Source organism: Hyla sarda, chromosome 1 (assembly GCF_029499605.1).
Source record: "Hyla sarda isolate aHylSar1 chromosome 1, aHylSar1.hap1, whole genome shotgun sequence".
In the NCBI taxonomy this organism is placed as follows: Eukaryota; Metazoa; Chordata; class Amphibia; order Anura; family Hylidae; genus Hyla; species Hyla sarda.
In genome coordinates this window covers 573,621,929-573,641,712 of record NC_079189.1, presented here as the reverse complement: position 1 = coordinate 573,641,712, position 19,784 = coordinate 573,621,929, and the positions used below count along the sequence as shown (strand labels likewise).

The 19,784-nt window shown below is 42.6% G+C and overlaps 1 protein-coding gene across 4 annotated transcripts in view; it reads left to right on the top strand.

Moving 5' to 3' along the window:
* The window catches only part of MYO5B (myosin VB), a 305,150-nt gene that overhangs the window by 129,899 nt on the left and 155,467 nt on the right, over window positions 1-19,784 (top strand). For all 4 annotated transcript variants that reach the window (XM_056543990.1, XM_056543976.1, XM_056543998.1 and 1 more), the window contains one exon: window positions 15,694-15,850. In XM_056543990.1, the coding sequence (XP_056399965.1) occupies window positions 15,694-15,850 (157 nt within the window). The remainder of the gene's footprint in view (window positions 1-15,693; window positions 15,851-19,784) is intronic.

Sequence of the window (19,784 nt, the reverse complement as noted above, 5' to 3'; positions counted from 1 at the left end):
TAAGCCCTGCAGGAGAGCCCTATGGGAATGAGGGGACTTTAGACAGGGACAGGACCAGGTCCTGTACCGGAACACCACAACTGTATGGGTCCCTTACTCTATAGCAACGGCAAAAGAATGGGGGGCAGAGAATACGGTTGCACCTGGGCCCAGGGGCTCGAAGTGGCTTATAAAATCTCTCATCCCGATATAAAGAGGCCAGTACTTTCAACAAAGCATTATAATTGGGAACTATGTTACAAATTTTGCATTGGGTCCCAAAATCTTCAAGTTATGCCTCCCGCTCTATAGTAAGTCTATGTAGCCCACCTTCAGCAGCATGACTGGGAGAGCAGCAAGCCAGTAAGAGAGGCGCTCTGCGGCGCTTCTCCCTGCTCAATCTTACCAAAGGTAGGGATTTGAACACCCAGACCCCGACTCATCAAAACTTTTTACGTGTCTCCTGACCAACAGAGATAGCCTTATACCAGTGGTTTCCCAACTGTGGACCTCCAAAAGTTGCAAAACTGCAACTCCCAGCATGCCCGGACAGCCAACGGCTGTCCGGGCATGCTGGGAGTTGTAGTTTTGCAACATCTTAAGGGGCCACAGTTTGGAGACCGCTGGCTTGTACAATGCTTATTCCACTAAGTAGAGTGCCTAAGTCCCTTTGGTGCCACTTTGGGTTCACGTCAGCAATTTGCTCCTGCATTTTGTGCCCCCCACTGGCTGGTAGTGAAATCATTAGGCCTTGGAGTGTGTAGGAATGTATAGATTTTTGCTGTATAGTCAAAAAAGGGGAGAAAAAAAGCTGACGCGATTATATATAGAGGTCTCTTCAGGCTTGATTTATAAACGGCAGATCCTTTGATGCTTTAAGCTTTGCAGCCATGATACATTTGCTCTTCCTAGGTCAGAGTTTCTTAACCAAGGTGCCTCCAGCTGTTGCAAAAATACATCTTCCAGCAAGTGCGGACAGCCTTTGGTTGTACATGCCCCCTAATTATCAGATTATTTTTACCATCCTGTCCTGTGTTAAGGCTTAACGTTTAGAGCTTGTTACCCTATTAACATTTCGGCTTGTGGGCTGCCTATTATGTAGACAAACATTACTGAAGAATTCCCCTGTGCCGCCTGTTTATCTCTGAGTAACTGCAAGGAGCGGAACAATAGATCAGGGATTCCCAGCTGGAACAGAATGGCATTTTTTTGTTTTGCTTTTTTTCCATTGTATCAGTACAAACTCCAGAAATAATTTAAAGGCACAATAAATATCTGCATTTGGCTATAAAGTGATATTGTGATTTACTGCAACATTAATACAAATTTTAGACTTGTGAATGGCAGTGAAGTCACTATGTACCAATATTACATTACTTGTCCTGTTCTGATCCTGAGTTATATCCTGTATTAAATTCCAGAGCTGCACTCACTATTCTGCTGGTGTGGTCACTGTGTAGATACATTACTTATCCTGTACTGATCCTGAGTTATATCCTGTATTATATTCCAGAGCTTTACTCATTATTCTGCTGGTGGGGTCACTGTGCACATACATTACATTACTTATCCTGTACTGATCCTGAGTTATATCCTGTATTATATTCCAGAGCTGTACTCACTATTCTGCTGGTGGGGTCACTGTGTAGATACATTACTTATCCTGTACTGATCCTGAGTTATATCCTGTATTATATTCCAGAGCTGTACTCACTATTCTGCTGGTGGGGTCACTGTGCACATACATTACATTACTTATCCTGTACTGATCCTGAGTTATATCCTGTATTATATTCCAGAGCTGTACTCACTATTCTGCTGGTGGGGTCACTGTGCACATACATTACATTACTTATCCTGTACTGATCCTGAGTTATATCCTGTATTATATTCCAGAGCTGTACTCACTATTCTGCTGGTGGGGTCACTGTGCACATACATTACATTACTTATCCTGTACTGATCCTGAGTTATATCCTGTATTATACTCCAGAGCTGTACTCACTATTCTGCTGGTGAGGTCACTGTGTACATACATTACTTATCCTGTACTGATCCGGAGTTATATCCTGTATTATATAATCCAGAGCTGTACTCACTATTCTGCTGGTGGGGTCACTGTGTACATACATTACATTACTTATCCTGTACTGATCCTTAGTTATATCCTGTATTATACTCCAGAGCTGTACTCACTATTCTGCTGGTGAGGTCACTGTGTACATACATTACTTATCCTGTACTGATCCGGAGTTATATCCTGTATTATAATCCAGAGCTGTACTCACTATTCTGCTGGTGGGGTCACTGTGTACATACATTACATTACTTATCCTGTACTGATCCTAAATTATATCCTGTATTATACTCCAGAGCTGTACTCACTATTCTGCTGGTGAGGTCACTGTGTACATACATTACTTATCCTGTACTTATCCAGAGTTATATCCTGTATTATAATCCAGAGCTGCACTCACTATTCTGCTGGTGAGGTCACTGTGTACATACATTACATTACTTATCCTGTACTGATCCTGAGATATATCCTGTATTATAATCCAGAGCTGTACTCACTATTCTGCTGGTGGGGTCACTGTGTACATACATTACATCACTTATCCTGTACTGATCCTGAGATATATCCTGTATTATACTCCAGAGCTGTACTCACTATTCTGCTGGTGGAGTCACTGTGTACATACATTATATTACTTATCCTGAACTGGTCCTGAGTTATATCCTGTATTATAATCCAGAGCTGTACTCACTATTCTGCTGGTGGGGTCACTGTGTACATACATTACATTACTTATCCTGTACTGATCCTGAGGTATATCCTGTATTATACTCCAGAGCTGTACTCACTATTCTGCTGGTTGGGTCACTGTGTACATACATTACATTACTTATCCTGTACTGATCCTAAGTTATATCCTGTATTATAATCCAGAGCTGTACTCACTATTCTGCTGGTGGGGTCACTGTGTACATACATTACATCACTTATCCTGTACTGATCCTGAGATATATCCTGTATTATACTCCAGAGCTGTACTCACTATTCTGCTGGTGGAGTCACTGTGTACATACATTATATTACTTATCCTGAACTGGTCCTGAGTTATATCCTGTATTAAATTCCAGAGCTGCACTCACTATTCTGCTGGTGTGGTCACTGTGTAGATACATTACTTATCCTGTACTGATCCTGAGTTATATCCTGTATTATATTCCAGAGCTTTACTCATTATTCTGCTGGTGGGGTCACTGTGCACATACATTACATTACTTATCCTGTACTGATCCTGAGTTATATCCTGTATTATATTCCAGAGCTGTACTCACTATTCTGCTGGTGGGGTCACTGTGTAGATACATTACTTATCCTGTACTGATCCTGAGTTATATCCTGTATTATATTCCAGAGCTGTACTCACTATTCTGCTGGTGGGGTCACTGTGCACATACATTACATTACTTATCCTGTACTGATCCTGAGTTATATCCTGTATTATATTCCAGAGCTGTACTCACTATTCTGCTGGTGGGGTCACTGTGCACATACATTACATTACTTATCCTGTACTGATCCTGAGTTATATCCTGTATTATATTCCAGAGCTGTACTCACTATTCTGCTGGTGGGGTCACTGTGCACATACATTACATTACTTATCCTGTACTGATCCTGAGTTATATCCTGTATTATACTCCAGAGCTGTACTCACTATTCTGCTGGTGAGGTCACTGTGTACATACATTACTTATCCTGTACTGATCCGGAGTTATATCCTGTATTATATAATCCAGAGCTGTACTCACTATTCTGCTGGTGGGGTCACTGTGTACATACATTACATTACTTATCCTGTACTGATCCTTAGTTATATCCTGTATTATACTCCAGAGCTGTACTCACTATTCTGCTGGTGAGGTCACTGTGTACATACATTACTTATCCTGTACTGATCCGGAGTTATATCCTGTATTATAATCCAGAGCTGTACTCACTATTCTGCTGGTGGGGTCACTGTGTACATACATTACATTACTTATCCTGTACTGATCCTAAATTATATCCTGTATTATACTCCAGAGCTGTACTCACTATTCTGCTGGTGAGGTCACTGTGTACATACATTACTTATCCTGTACTTATCCAGAGTTATATCCTGTATTATAATCCAGAGCTGCACTCACTATTCTGCTGGTGAGGTCACTGTGTACATACATTACATTACTTATCCTGTACTGATCCTGAGATATATCCTGTATTATAATCCAGAGCTGTACTCACTATTCTGCTGGTGGGGTCACTGTGTACATACATTACATCACTTATCCTGTACTGATCCTGAGATATATCCTGTATTATACTCCAGAGCTGTACTCACTATTCTGCTGGTGGAGTCACTGTGTACATACATTATATTACTTATCCTGAACTGGTCCTGAGTTATATCCTGTATTATAATCCAGAGCTGTACTCACTATTCTGCTGGTGGGGTCACTGTGTACATACATTACATTACTTATCCTGTACTGATCCTGAGGTATATCCTGTATTATACTCCAGAGCTGTACTCACTATTCTGCTGGTTGGGTCACTGTGTACATACATTACATTACTTATCCTGTACTGATCCTAAGTTATATCCTGTATTATACTCCAGAGCTGTACTCACTATTCTGCTGGTGAGGTCACTGTGTACATACATTACATTACTTATCCTGTACTGATCCTGAATTATATCCTGCATTATACTCCAGAGCTGTACTCACTATTCTGCTGGTGAGGTCACTGTGTACATACATTACATTACTTATCCTGTACTGATCCGGAGTTATATCCTGTATTATACTCCAGAGCTGTACTCACTATTCTGCTGGTGGGGTCACTGTGTACATACATTACATTACTTATCCTGTACTGATTCTGAGTTACATCCTGCAGAATAGTTAGCGCAACTTTGCAGTATAATATAGGATAAGTGAAAGATTTTCAAAACCTGTGTAGAGGAAGAGTTGTGCAGTTGTCCATAGCAACCAATCAGATTGCTTCTTACATTTTTCAGTGGCCTTTTTAAAAATGAAATAAGCGATCTGATGTTTCAAAGCTACATCTCCTAGCATGCCCAGACAGCCTTTGGCTGTCCGGGCATGCTGGGAGTTGTAGTTTTGCAACAGCTGGAGACACACTACCTTATGCCTTTCCTCTATTATTCCTTCCGGAAATTAATAAATACATTGATAAGTGGGTGTTACCATTGTCCTCCTTGCTGAAGGGGCATGTCTACAATCATTGACTGTGTAGAGTTGCCCCATGTTGACAAGGGAAATAGTAACACCTAGTTGTCAGTTGTTTTGTACATTCCAGGAGGAATAACAGAGGGACAGCACAGATCAGAGTATAAAGAAAATGCTCCAGACAGTTATTGTATTTGGAATGCAATTATTTACTTACACAGACCTGACAGGGGACATGATGTGTTCTGAGACTTCTATTAACCCCTTAAGGACCAAGCCCATTTTAACCTTAACCCTCTTAAGGACCAGGCCATTTTATACCTTAAGGACCGGAGCGTTTTTTGCAATTCTGACCACTGTCACTTTAAACATTAATAACTCTGGAATGCTTTTAGTTATCATTCTGATTCCGAGATTGTTTTTTCGTGACATATTCTACTTTAACTTAGTGGTAAAATTTTATGGTAACTTGCATCCTTTCTTTCTGAAAAATCCCAAAATTTGATGAAAAAAATGAAAATTTGGAATTTTTCTAACTTTGAAGCTCTCTGCTTGTAAGGAAAATGGATATTCAAAATAAAACATTTTTGGGTTCACATATACAATATGTCTACTTTATGTTTGCATCATAAAATTTATGAGTTTTTACTTTTGGAAGACACCAGAGGGCTTCAAAGTTCAGCAGCAATTTGGAAATTTTTCACAAAATTTTCAAACTCGCTATTTTTCATGGACCAGTTCAGGTTTGAAGTGGATTTGAAGGGTCTTCATATTAGAAATACCCCATAAATGACCCCATTATAAAAACTACACCCCCCAAAGTATTCAAAATGACATTCAATAAGTGTATTAACCCTTTAGGTGTTTCACAGGAATAGCAGAAAAGTGAAGGAGAAAATTCACAATCTTCATTTTTTACACTCGCATGTTCTTGTAGACCCAATTTTTGAATTTTTGCAAGGGGTAAAAAGGAGAAAATTTTTACTTGTATTTGAAACCCAATTTCTCTCGAGTAAGCACATACCTCATATGTCTATGTTAATTGTTCAGCGGGCGCAGTAGAGGGCTCAGAAGGGAAGGAGCGTCAAATGGTTTTTGGCGGGCATGTCACCTTTAGGAAGCCCAATTTCTCACGATTCAGAAAACACCCCATATGGGGGTGAAAAGTGCTCTGCTGGCGCATTACAGGTCTCAGAAGAGAAGGAGTCACATTTGGCTTTTTGAAAGCAAATTTTGCTCTGGGGGCATGCCGCATTTAGGAAGCCCCTATGGTCCCAGAACCGCAAAAAAAAACCACATGGCATACCATTTTGGAAACCAGACCCCTCGGGGAACGTAAAAAGGGGTAAAGTGAACCTTAATACCCTACAGGTGTTTCACGACTTTTGCATATGTTAAAAAAAAAAAAAATTTACCTAAAATGCTTGGTTTCCCAAAATTTTTACATTTTTAAAAAGGGTAATAGCAGAAAATACCCCCCAAAATTTGAAGCCCAATTTCTCCCGATTCAGAAAACACCCCATATGGGGGTGAGAAGTGCTCTGCTGGCGCACTACAGGTCTCAGAAGAGAAGGAGTCACATTTGGCTTTTTGAAAGCAAATTTTGCTCTGGGGGCATGCCGCATTTAGGAAGCCCCTATGGTGCCAGACCCGCAAAAAAACCCCACATGGCATACCATTTTGGAAACCAGACCCCTCGGGGAACGTAAAAAGGGGTAAAGTGAACCTTAATACCCTACAGGTGTTTCACGACTTTTGCATATGTTAAAAAAAAAAAAAAATTTTACTTAAAATGCTTGGTTTCCCAAAATGTTTACATTTTTAAAAGGGGTAATATCAGAAAATACCCCCCAAAATTTGAAGCCCAATTTCTCCCGATTCAGAAAACACCCCATATGGGGGTGAGAAGTGCTCTGCTGGCGCACTACAGGTCTCAGAAGAGAAGGAGTCACATTTGGCTTTTTGAAAGCAAATTTTGCGCTGGGGGCATGCCGCATTTAGGAAGCCCCTATGGTGCCAGGACAGCAAAAAAAAACACATGGCATACCATTTTGGAAACTAGACCCCTCGGGGAACGTAACAAGGGGTAATGTGAACCTTAATACCCCACAGGTGATTCACAACTTTTGCATATGTAAAAAAATAAAAATAAATGTTTTACCTAAAATGTTGGTTTCCCAAAAATTTTTGATTTTTAAAAAGGGTAATAGCAGAAAATACCCCCCATAATTTGTAACACAATTTCTCCCGAGTACGGCGATACCCCATATGTGACCCTAAACTGTTGCCTTGAAATACGACAGGGCTCCAAAGTGAGAGCGCCATGCGCATTTGAGGCCTAAATTAGGGATTGCATAGGGGTGGACATAGGGGTATTCTACGCCAGTGATTCCCAAATAGGGTGCCTCCAGCTATTGTAAAAGTCCCAGCATGCCTGGACAGTCAGTGGCTATCTGGTAATACTGGGAGTAGTTGTTTTGCAACAGCTGGAGGCTCCGTTTTGGAAACAGTGGCGTACCAGACGTTTTTCATTTTTATTGGGGAGGGAGGGGGGCTGTGTAGGGGTATGTGTATATGTAGTGTTTTTTACTTTTTATTTTATTTTGTGTTAGTGTAGTGTAGTGTTTTTAGGGTACAGTTGCACAGGCGGGGGGTTCACAGTAGTTTCTCGCTGGCAGTTTGAGCAGCGGCAGAAAATTTGCCTCAGCTCAAACTTGCAGCCGGATACTTACTGTAATCCTCCGCCCATGTGAGTGTACCCTGTACGTTCACATTGGGGGGGGGGGGGGGGGGGGGGGAACATCCAGCTGTTGCAAAACTACAACTCCCAGCATGTACGGTCTATCAGTGCATGCTGGGAGTTGTAGTTTTGCAACAGCTGGGGACACACAGGTTGTGAAACACCGAGTTTGACAACAAACTCAGTGTTTTGCAACCAGTGTGCCTTCAGCTGTTGCAAAAGCTACAACCCCCAGCATGTACGGACAGCGGAAGGGCATGCTGGGTGTTGTAGTTATGCAACAGCCGGAGGCATACTACTTTGGCTGGGTATGCTGGGGATTGTAGTTATGCAACAGCTGGAGACACACTGGTTTGCTACTTAACTCAGTGTGCCTTCAGCTGTTGCAAAACTACAACTCTCAGCAGTCACCGACAGCCAAAGGGCATGCTGGGAGTTGTAGTTATGCAACCACCAGATGCACCACTACAACTCCCAGCATGCCCTTAAGCTGTTTGTGCAAGCTGGGAGTTGTAGTTACACAACAGCTGAAGGTACACTTTTCCATAGAAAGAATGTGCCTCCAGCTGTTGCAAAACCATAAGTCCCAGCATGCCCATAAGTGCATGCTGGGAGTTGTGGTGGTCTGCCTCCTCCTGTTGCATAACTACAGCTCCCAGCATGCCCTTTTTGCATGCTGGGAGCTGTTGCTAAGCAACAGCAGGAGGCTGTCACTCACCTCCTGCTGCTGCTTGATCGCCGCACAGGTCAGTCCCGCCGCCGCCGCCGTCGTCGCTCCTGGGGCCCCGATCCCAACATTAACGCCGGGGATCGGGGTCCCCAGCACCAGGGGTGCACGTCCCGCACCCGCTCACGTCCTCCGTAAGAGGGGCGGAGCGGGTGCGGGAGTGACACCCGCAGCAGGCGCCCTGATTCGTCGGCCGGTAATCCGGCCGACGAATCAGGGCGATCGTGAGGTGGCACCAGTGCCACCTCACCCCTGCAGGCTCTGGCTGTTCGGGGCCGTCTCTGACGGCCCCGATCAGCCAGTAATTCCGGGTCACCGGGTCACTGAAGACCCGATTGACCCGGAATCGCCGCAGATCCCTGGACTGAATTGTCCAGCGATCTGCGGCCATCGCCGAAATGGGGGGGCATAATGACCCCCCTGGGCGATATGCCGCGATGCCTGCTGAACGATTTCAGCAGGCATCGGGCACCGGCTCCCCTCCGGCTAGCGGCAGGGGGCCGGGAAAGGACAGGACGTACTCCTACGTCCTCGGTCCTTAAGGACTCGGAAATGGGGGCGTAGGAGTACGTCCATTGTCCTTAAGGGGTTAAAGGGGTATTCCAGGCAAAACCTTTTTTTATATATATATCAACTGGCTCCGGAAAGTTAAACAGATTTGTAAATGACTTCTATTAAAAAATCTTAATCCTTCCAATAGTTATTAGCTTCTGAAGTTTTCTGTCTAACTGCTCAATGATGATGTCACGTCCCGGGAGCTGTGCATGATGGGAGAATATCCCCATAGGAACTGCACAGCTCCCGGGACGTGAGTCATCAGAGAGCAGTTAGACAGAAAACAGCAACTCAACTTCAGAAGCTAATAACTATTGGAAGGATTAAGATTTTTTAATAGAAGTAATTTACAAATATGTTTAACTTTCCGGAGCCAGTTGATATATAAAAAAAAGTTTTGGCCCGGAATACCCCTTTAAGGACCAGGCCAATTTTATTTTTGCGTTTTCGTTTTTACCTCCTCGCCTTCTAAAATCCATAACTCTTTTATATTTCCATCTACAGACCCATATAAGGTCTTGTTTTTTGCATGACCAATTGTACTTTGTAAAGAAACCTCTCATTTTATCATAAAATGTACGGCAAACCCCCCAAAAATTTTTAGGGAGGAAATTTAAATTAAAACCACAATTTTGCACATTTTGGAGGGTTTTGTTTTTGCACTGTACACTTTACGGTAAAAATGACGTGTTCTTTATTCTGTGGCCCAGGAAAAGTTATTGACTCGACTATAAGCCTAGGGTGGGAAATAAATCACCCCCCCCCCCCATGTAATCATCCAGACCCCCGTCATCACCCCCCCCCCTTCATCATCACCGCCTGTCAATCCCTTCATCAGTGGTCTTCAACCTGCGGACCTCCAGAGGTTTCAAAACTACAACACCCAGCATGCCCAGACAGCCATCGGCTGTCCGGGCATGCTGGGTGTTGTAGTTTTGAAACCTCTGGAGGTCCGCAGGTTGAAGACCACTGCGGCCTTAGTCATCATCCAGACCCCCCTTTTGTTTTGGACTCACCTCCCCTCAGCAGGAAGTTAGGGTAAGCTGGTCCGGGCCATTTATGCTGCAGGGACCGTCAGGTGGGGAGGATTAGTCGTTGCGGGCTGTCCATCTTCACTGGGAGGCCCTCTTCTCCGCGCTTCGGGCCTGCCCCGGACTAGTGACGTTCATGCGCAACGTCCCTGTGCGTCATCGTCAAGGCAATGTCACTAGTCCGGGGCAGGCCCGGAGCGCGGAGAAGAGGGCCCCCCGGTGAAAATGGACAGCCCGCAACGCCTAATCCTCCCCACCGGACGGTCCCTGCATCATAGATGGCCCGGACCAGCTCACCCTAACTTCCCGCCGGGGGGAGATGAGTACAAAAAAAAAAGGGGGGGGGGGGCTGGATGATGACGAAGGCCGCAGTGGTCTTCAACCTCTGGACCTCCAGAGGTTTCAAAACTACAACACCCAGCATGCCCGATGGCTGTCCGGGCATGCTGGGAGTTGTAGTTTTGCAACATCTGGAGGTCCGCAGGTTGGAAACCACTGAGAAGGGATTGACAGGCGGAGAGTTTACTCGAGTATAAGCCGAGGGGGGCGTTTTCAGCACGAAAAATCGTGGTGAAAAACTCGGCTTATACTCTAGTATATACGGTAATCTAAAATATGTTTGCTATGGGGATTTTCTTCTACTCTGGACAGTTCTTAAAATGAACAGCAGATGTCAGCAGAGAGCACTGTGGTCATGATGTCAGCAGAGAGCTCTGTGTTCCAAAAAGAAAAAAATTCCTCTGTAGCATTCAGCAGCTAATAAGTATTGTAAGGATTAAGATTTTTTCAATAGAAGTAATTTACAAATCTTTTTAACTTTCTGGCACCAGTTGATTTAAAAAAAAAAAAAAAAAAAAGTATTCCACCGGAGTACCCCTTTAATCAGTCACAATAAACCTAGTGCAAGGACTGCAGAGAAATGACAGGGGCGGCAGCTCTGATCCGTGAAGCATATGATGACCTTTGCCCAAACAAGTCTGAACCGGTGTCCTTTGTTTTTTGCCGGCTTTTGCACACACATGCATTCCTATAAAAGCTCATATCTGTGATTGACAGCTCTGTCTCCCTGGAGGTTCTGCAGCAGCTCAACTTGCCAGTTCGCCCGATAATTACCGAGAAACAAAGGTGTAAATGTAAATTAGCAGCTGGGCCCCAGAGACAGCGGCTAAAAATGTAGTTCTGATGACTCTGAACTTCTCTGTTAGCTGGATAAGATCTTAGGACCTACAAAAGTGGAGAAGGGGCATAGAATATATTCGGCATTGAGTCATGACTTCCCTAAACTGCATTTGGCATAATAATTTTTTTGTGCACTTGAAATATAATTTCACCGAAAACATTGTGGGGCACAAACCTACAAAAACAGCAGGTTAAGACTTAGCTAGTCTGGGCCTATAGTTTGCAGAAAGATTAAACCATCAGCCCCCAAAATAGCGCCACCCATGTCTATGGGCTATAGCTGGCATTGCACATAACATACTTGCCTCCATGCTTATCTTGTATGCTGTGCAACAAGCTGACAAGACCATCCTAAGAACAGCACTCTCATGGACTGCTATATCATCATGCTGTAAGAACTTCATTTTTTTTGTTTGCTGAACTTGTCTTGCTAAACTCTTTCATATTTGTGTAACTGTATGTCATTTGTTTATTTTTATGCATAGCACTGTGATACCTTTTATCATATTAAATGTTTCATTAATCAGCTCTGGTCTTTGATCTCTAAATATATGAGCTCACCTTTCTGAAGGAGGCTCTGGTGGAAACACGTTTATCTAAGGATTAATTTGGTGACTTGCTGGGACTACTAGTGGATACCCAGAGGTCTGGCGGCTTTAACCCTTGCACCGTCACACTCTCTCTAGCGTCTCGGCTGGACCGACAGGGTGTGATCGTGACAACCCTAATTTTGTAATCTTATGTCTGATACTTGTCTTTGTTTGTACCCCATAATTGTAAGCGCTGCGGAATCTGTAGGCGCTATATAAATAAATAAAATAGAATAAATAAATAAAAATAATCTTTTCCATAGAACAGAATTTTGGATATGAAATGCTGCTGACAGTAATAGAACCAAGCCTTAAAGGGATTTTCCAGGATTAGAAAATCAGAGCTCCTTCCAAAAACAGCACCACCCCTGTCCTCATGCCGTGTGTAGTATTGCAGCACAGTTCCACTGAAAAACATTTTATTTTTATTTTTTAAATCAACTGGTGCCAGAAAGATAAACAGATTTGTAAATTACTTCTATAAAAAAATATTTATTCTTCCAGTATTTATCAGCTGCTGTATGCTATAGAGGAAGTTCTTTTCTCTTTGAATTTCCTTTCTAGTCTGACCACAGTGCTCTCTTCTGACACCTCTGTCCATGTCAGGAACTGTCCAGAGCAGGAGAGGTATTCTATGGGGATTTGCTCTTACTCTGGACAGTTCCTAAAATGGACAGAGGTGTCAGCAGAGAGCACTGTGGTCAGACAGAAAATAAATACAAAAAGAAAAGAACTTCCTGTGGAACATGCAGCAGCTGATAAGTACTGGAAGGATTAAGATTTTTTTTTTTTTTTTTAAGGGGATTTAAAAATCCGTTTATCTCTCTGGCACCAGTGGATTTAAAAAAAAAAATGTTTTCCAGTCGAGTACCCCATTCAAGAGTTAAATTCCCCTGCCCCATAATGATAAACCACCCCCTGCCTTTATTTTAATTATTTTTTTAGTTTTCACCGTTGATATTGCCCTGTATTTTCTGCTCAGTCGGATTCATAGACTGGGAAGGGGCGTGCCCATGCAGGCGTGACATGAAGGGGAGAACTTCCTCCTTTACTCTGCTACACACAGCCCAGAGCAGTTCAGTGGGAGATGGGCTATGATTGGCTAAGGCTGCGCCTCCAAACCCCTCCAGCCCCCCCTCAGCACTCCAGACTGCATTTCCTGATTTTGGACTTCTTCCAGGCCAGCAGGAGTCCAAAGAGACGGGGGGAAATGTGCTCTGGTCAAGTAGGGAGACACCTAGTGGCAGCTTTTTTAAAAAAATACAAATACAGCATAGAAATCTTCACTTTTTTATTTTTTAAACAGAGTACATTAGAAAGATTTTTTATTTACCATAAGGAGTGCAATAGCAAAAATATGTTTTAATGAGTGCCCGTTTAAAGTTAATAGAACTAAATTGTAATACCACACACAACCTCAGGACAGGTGTGGTGCTATTTTGGGGAAAAAAATAGCCCTGTTTTTCTATTCCTGGATAACCCCTTTAATAATTTGACTGCAGCACAACAGATCCATTATTTCTTTACTATGTTGTAGGACGTAGGGAAAGATTGCAAGTTTGTCAGTGTATGTTTTTCTTTACTCACTTTAAAGAAGGTAGATTTAAATAATTAAATCATTTTGGGAACCTCTGATTTACACTATAGTAGGAACAATCGTTATAAAGAACATTGGTCCTTTAGATGAATTTTTACAATAAGTTGCTAGGGATTCTTTTCCGCCATGTTCGGGAAAAGCCGGGTGACATCCTATATAGTGATGAGCGGCAGGGGCCATATTCGAATTTTCAATATTTTGCGAAGATATTGACGATTATTCGTTCTATGTTTGCGAAATTCGCATATTCGCTATGTTCGTTCACTTTTTTTTCCATGCGAAAATTTGCATGGAAAATTCAGATAAAAATTTGCATGTGAAAGTAAACAAAAAAAAAAAAACAACGAATATTCGTAATACGAATATATAGCACTCTATTCTAAATATTTGCGAAATCGCGAAGTGTCGATATTCACGATAAAAATTTGCATTACGAATATTCATGCTCAACACTATTCCTATACTTTCGCCATTCCAAGGGCAGTGACTGAACTTTTATACACTAACACAGGTAAATCTGAATAGATAAGTCATGTTATCCCCTAATATAGACCACAAAATATACCAAGAGAGATTTGACTTATGGGTGTCGGGGAAAGCTGGGTGACCACTCTTTTGGTAGGTGTAATGTTGACCATTATGTTATGTGTATGGGAAAACGGTATTAGTGACCACCTAGGTCAGTGTTTCCCAACCTGGGTGCCTCCAGCTGTTGTAAAACAGTACAGGGATAATAAACACAGTGATGTCACAGTACAAGGGTAATACACAGTGATGTCACAGTACAAGGATAATATACACAGTGATGTCACAGTACAAGGATAATACACAGTGATGTCACAGTACAAGGATAATACACACAGTGATGTCACAGTTCAGGGATAATACACAGTGATGTCACAGTACAGGGATAATATACACAGGGATGTCACAGTACAGGGATTAAACACAGTGATGTCACAGTACAGGGATAATACACACAGTGATGTCACAGTACAGGGATAATACACACAGTTATGTCACAGTACAGGGATAATACACAGTGATGTCACAGTACAGGGATAATATACACAGGGATGTCACAGTACAGGGATTAAACACAGGGATGTCACAGTACAGGGATTAAACACAGGGATGTCACAGTACAGGGATAATACACACAGTGATGTCACAGTACAGGGATAATAAACACAGTGATGTCACAGTACAAGGATAATACACAGTGATGTCACAGTACAGGGATAATAAACATAGGGATGTCACAGTACAGGGATAATAAACATAGGGATGTCACAGTACAGGGATTAAACACAGTGATGTCACAGTACAGGGATAATACACAGTGATGTCACAGTACAGGGATAATACACACAATGATGTCACAGTACAGGGATAATATACACGATGATGTCACAGTACAGGGATTAAACACAGTGATGCCACAGTACAGGGGTGATACACTCAGTGATGTCACAGTACAGGGATAATACACAGTGATGTCACAGTACAGGGATAATACACAGTGATGTCACAGTACAGGGATAATAAACACAGGGATGTCACAGTACAGGGATTAAACACAGTGATGTCACAGTACAGAGATAATACACAGTGATGTCACAGTACAGGGGTAATACACTCAGTGATGTCACAGTACAGGCATAATACACAGTGATGTCACAGTACAGGGATAATACACACAGTGATGTCACAGTACAGGGATAATACACTCAGTGATGTCACAGTACAGGCATAATACACAGTGATGTCACAGTACAGGGATAATACACAGTGATGTCACAGTACAGGGATAATACTCAGTGATGTCACAGTACAAGGATAATAAACACAGGGATGTCACAGTACAGGGATAATACACAGTGATGTCACAGTACAGGGATGATACACAGTGATGTCACAGTACAGGGATAATAAACACAGGGATGTCACAGTACAGGGATAATACAAGAAATTGCGGTTATTGTATAAATCCAGCCTTATGTAAACTCTGCAATTTTTGATAATATTCCTGTACTTTTGTTCGATAGAGATGAGAAGAACCAGTCAATCATTGTCAGTGGAGAGTCTGGGGCTGGGAAAACTGTGTCTGCCAAGTATGCCATGAGGTACTTTGCCACCGTTGGGGGATCTGCCAGTGAAACGAACGTGGAGGATAAAGTCCTGGCATCAAGTCCCATTATGGAGGTGAGACTTTAAACGTTGCATAAATCAATAATAAAAACGCATAAACAATACTTCGTAACGTGTCCTATCAGAGAACATGCCTCTTTCTCCTCCTATCAGGATCTTTTCTAACCCTCACCCTCTCAAATGCATCATTAACTCTAAAGTACTGCTCAAGTCCTGACAAAATGTTGCCCTTAGAAGCTTATGGAGAGGGAAGGGGGATGTCACGTGGGGCAGAGATATGTGCAGCTCTGAAATCGCCAACAGCCACTTTCCCTGCCTACTATAATATCTGTCCGAAGTGACTGGACGGCAGCTGAATGCAGGGTGTCAAAATGATGAGACAAACCTAATCAATAACCATCAGACACTTTAGGGACAAAGACCAAAGTCTAAATAACCTGGAGGACAATCCAAGGACAGACAAATGATGAATAATACCACTGGCTCTGAACCTGGAGAGAGCAGGCTGCACAGATCAGAAGCTGCAGAAGCTTATAGTGTGTACTAGATCTCGTATCAGTACTGGACTTACAGCTTACACTGCTGAGTACTGCTCTATCATGCCCTCCATGATGCTGTTGCTTCTTGGGGTGTGATATACTGTGTATGTATGTGTATATATATATATATATATATATATATATTTAGAAGAAACAATCCAAATGAAGAAGCACCATGCGTGGCTGTTGCCAAGGATTCCAGATCCCGTTGGGTGCTCAGCTCCAGGGTCCGACTCAGGCCCCAAGGAATTCACCACAAAACAAAGAGAGCGGCACTCCAGATACGTATAACCCTGTGCGGGTGTATTTATTCACACATCTTTAGAAAAGTGCAACGTTTCAGCTCCTCAATAGAGCCTTGAGAAAGGCTCTATTGAGGAGCCGAAACGTTGCGCTTTTCTACAGATGTGTGAATAAATACACCCGCACGGGGTTATACGTATCTGGAGTGCCGCTCTCTTTGTTTCGTGGTATATATATATATATATATATATATATATATATATATGTATATATATATGTGTGTGTGTGTATATATATATATATATATATATATATGTACACATATATATACACATATATATGTATATACTCACACACACACGCATATAATATATATATATAGTAAATTTGAGTAGCCGTATTAGTCCAGTGATGCAGATGCAAATCATAAAATGTTGCAGTATCTTGTAATACCTTTTTTATTGGACTAACAGCATTTTGTATAGACAAGCTTTCAGGATTCCTCCCTTTATCAAGTCCAAAGCAAATCTAAGCTCACAAGCAGAAGACACAGGTTACATCTCACAAATATGCAGGGGTTAAGACAATAGATGTGGAGAATTCACACTAAGATGGGCCATAAATTGTCCTGCTATAGGAACATAGACTAAATAGATAAGAATGAGAAAAAGGGGGAGGGAGGGGGAGCAGGGGAGAGACTGGGAATTAAAGGGGTAGTCCAGTGGTGAAAAACTTATCCCCTATCCTAAGGATAGGGGATAAGTTTGAGATCGCGGGGGGTCCGACCGCTGGGGCCCCCTGCGATCTCTCTGTACGGGGCCCCGGCTCTCCGCCGAGATAGCGGGTGTCGACCCCCGCACGAGGCGGCAGCCGACACGCCCCCTCAATACATCTCTATGGCAGAGCCGGAGATTGCCGAAGGCAGCGCTTCGGCTCTGCCATAGAGTTGTATTGAGGGGGCGTGTCGGCCGCCGCCTCGTGCGGAGGTCGACACGCCCCCTTCCAGCGGGCTGTCGGGGCTCCGTACAGGAGATCGCAGGGGGCCCCAGGGGTCGGACCCCCCGCGATCTGCAACTTATCCCCTATCCTTAGGATAGGGGATAAGTTGCTCACCACTGAATCACCACTGGACTACTCCTTTAAGCAGGACATAGTGAGATGTAAAAGAGAACACAGTGCAGGTTATAAGAGAATCCAGTACAGGTTATAAGACATTTTGATAATGAGATAAGAAGCTCAAATCCACATTGAGTCCCCTGTTTTTCGAGTCAAAAAACAGTATCATTTTGGCTTCAAATGTCTTTCTCTCTTGTGTGTTGTTGAAGTTCCCTCTCAGTATCTTGACTGTAAGGTCATGTATGGAGTGGCCTGTTTGGGTAAAATGGTGTCCAACTGGGGTGCAGTAGTCATTTTCTTTATGGCGGATGATGCAATGTCTGTGTAGGTTCGTCCTTTCGTTGAGTTTCTGTCTGGTTTCACCAATGTAGCATCCCATGTCACCCTTGGTGCATTGTATCATGTAGACCACATTTGGGGATGTGCAGGAGTATAGTCCCCTAATGTTATATGTCTTGTTGTTGTGGGTGGCTTCCATCTTGGTGCAGATATGTTGGCAGAGTTTACAGCGAGGTTTGGTGCAGGGTTTGGTCCCATTGTCTCTGTCTGTTCTTTCTGTAGGTAATTTTTGGCTGACCAGCTTTTGTTTTAAATTGTGTGGTTGTCTGAAGGCCAAGATGGGAGGTTCAGGGAAGATTTCTTTTAGTATCTCATCTTCCGCCAATATCGGCTGTAGGTCCTTGATAATTTTTCGTATTTCTTCAAGGGCCGGATTGTATGTGGCTACCAGTGGTACGCGTGGTGATGGTTGTATCTCTCTGTATTGTAGCAGGTGTTCCCGTGGTGTTTGAAGGGTGGAGTGTATTTTCCTATTGATGGTCCTTGGTTTGTATCCTTTTCGTATGAATTACTCAGACAGTGTTTGTAGGTGCAGGTCTCTGTCATCAGGATTGGAGCAGATGCGATGGTACCAGGTAGGTTGGCTGTATATGATGCATTTATTTGTGTGTGATGGATGGAAACTGGATTTATGTAGATAGCTGGATCGGTCTGTGGGTTTTCTGTATACAGACATTTGTAGTGTGTTCCTGTTTATTGTGACAGTAGTGTCCAGGAAGTTCACACTTTCTGTAGAGAAGTCCATTTTGAGTTTGATAGATGGATTGAATGTGTTAAAGGCAAATGATGGGCACTGCAATGGGGACAAGGATGGCACCACAATATGCCAACCTATTCATGGCTGACCTTGAACAACAATTTCTAGACACACAACTTCACAAACCCTACAGATACTACCGTTACATTGATGATATTTTCATCATTTGGACAGAAGGAAAAGAAAAACTCAGAAAGTTTCATGATGCCTTTAACACATTCAATCCATCTATCAAACTCAAAATGGACTTCTCTACAGAAAGTGTGAACTTCCTGGACACTACTTTCACAATAAACAGGAACACACTACAAACGTCTGTATACAGAAAACCCACAGACCGATCCAGCTATCTACATAAATCCAGTTTCCATCCATCACATACAAAGAAAGGCATCACACACAGGACGGCGTGGAACGCCGGGGATCGGAAGCAGCATCCTGCGCCATTACAGTCTAAACTGTTATGCCCGGCAATTCATGTATATATGCTCCGCCTTCCTCCTTATTAATTCTGTACACAATTATGGTTATTATATTTAAAAATATGCACCTTGTCAGGATGTTAAACACCTATAGCACTTTATGCACTAGTAACCTCCTGACATATATGCTAAGCACTTTCTAAGAAATGATTCTCTTTGAGATTCATGACATTTTATGATGTTTATCGCACTATGTATCTATTATGTGAATTAATTGATGAATGTCTACCACATGTATAAATACTATGCTAGTATCACTGATGTTAAGCTTGGGAAAGGCTGCAAGTGGGCAGCCGAAACTTCGCTATGTCGTCAGGCTAATAAATTTAGCTGTTACTGCACGTATCTTGGAGTGATGCAGAATTATATATATAAAACTCAACGTGTGTATGTAAGTTTGTATATATGTATGTATATGTGTATGTATGTATGTATGTATGTTCCACAAAAACTTTCAAACGGCTAAAGATATTAACATGAAACTTGGCACACATGTTACTTATATGTCAACA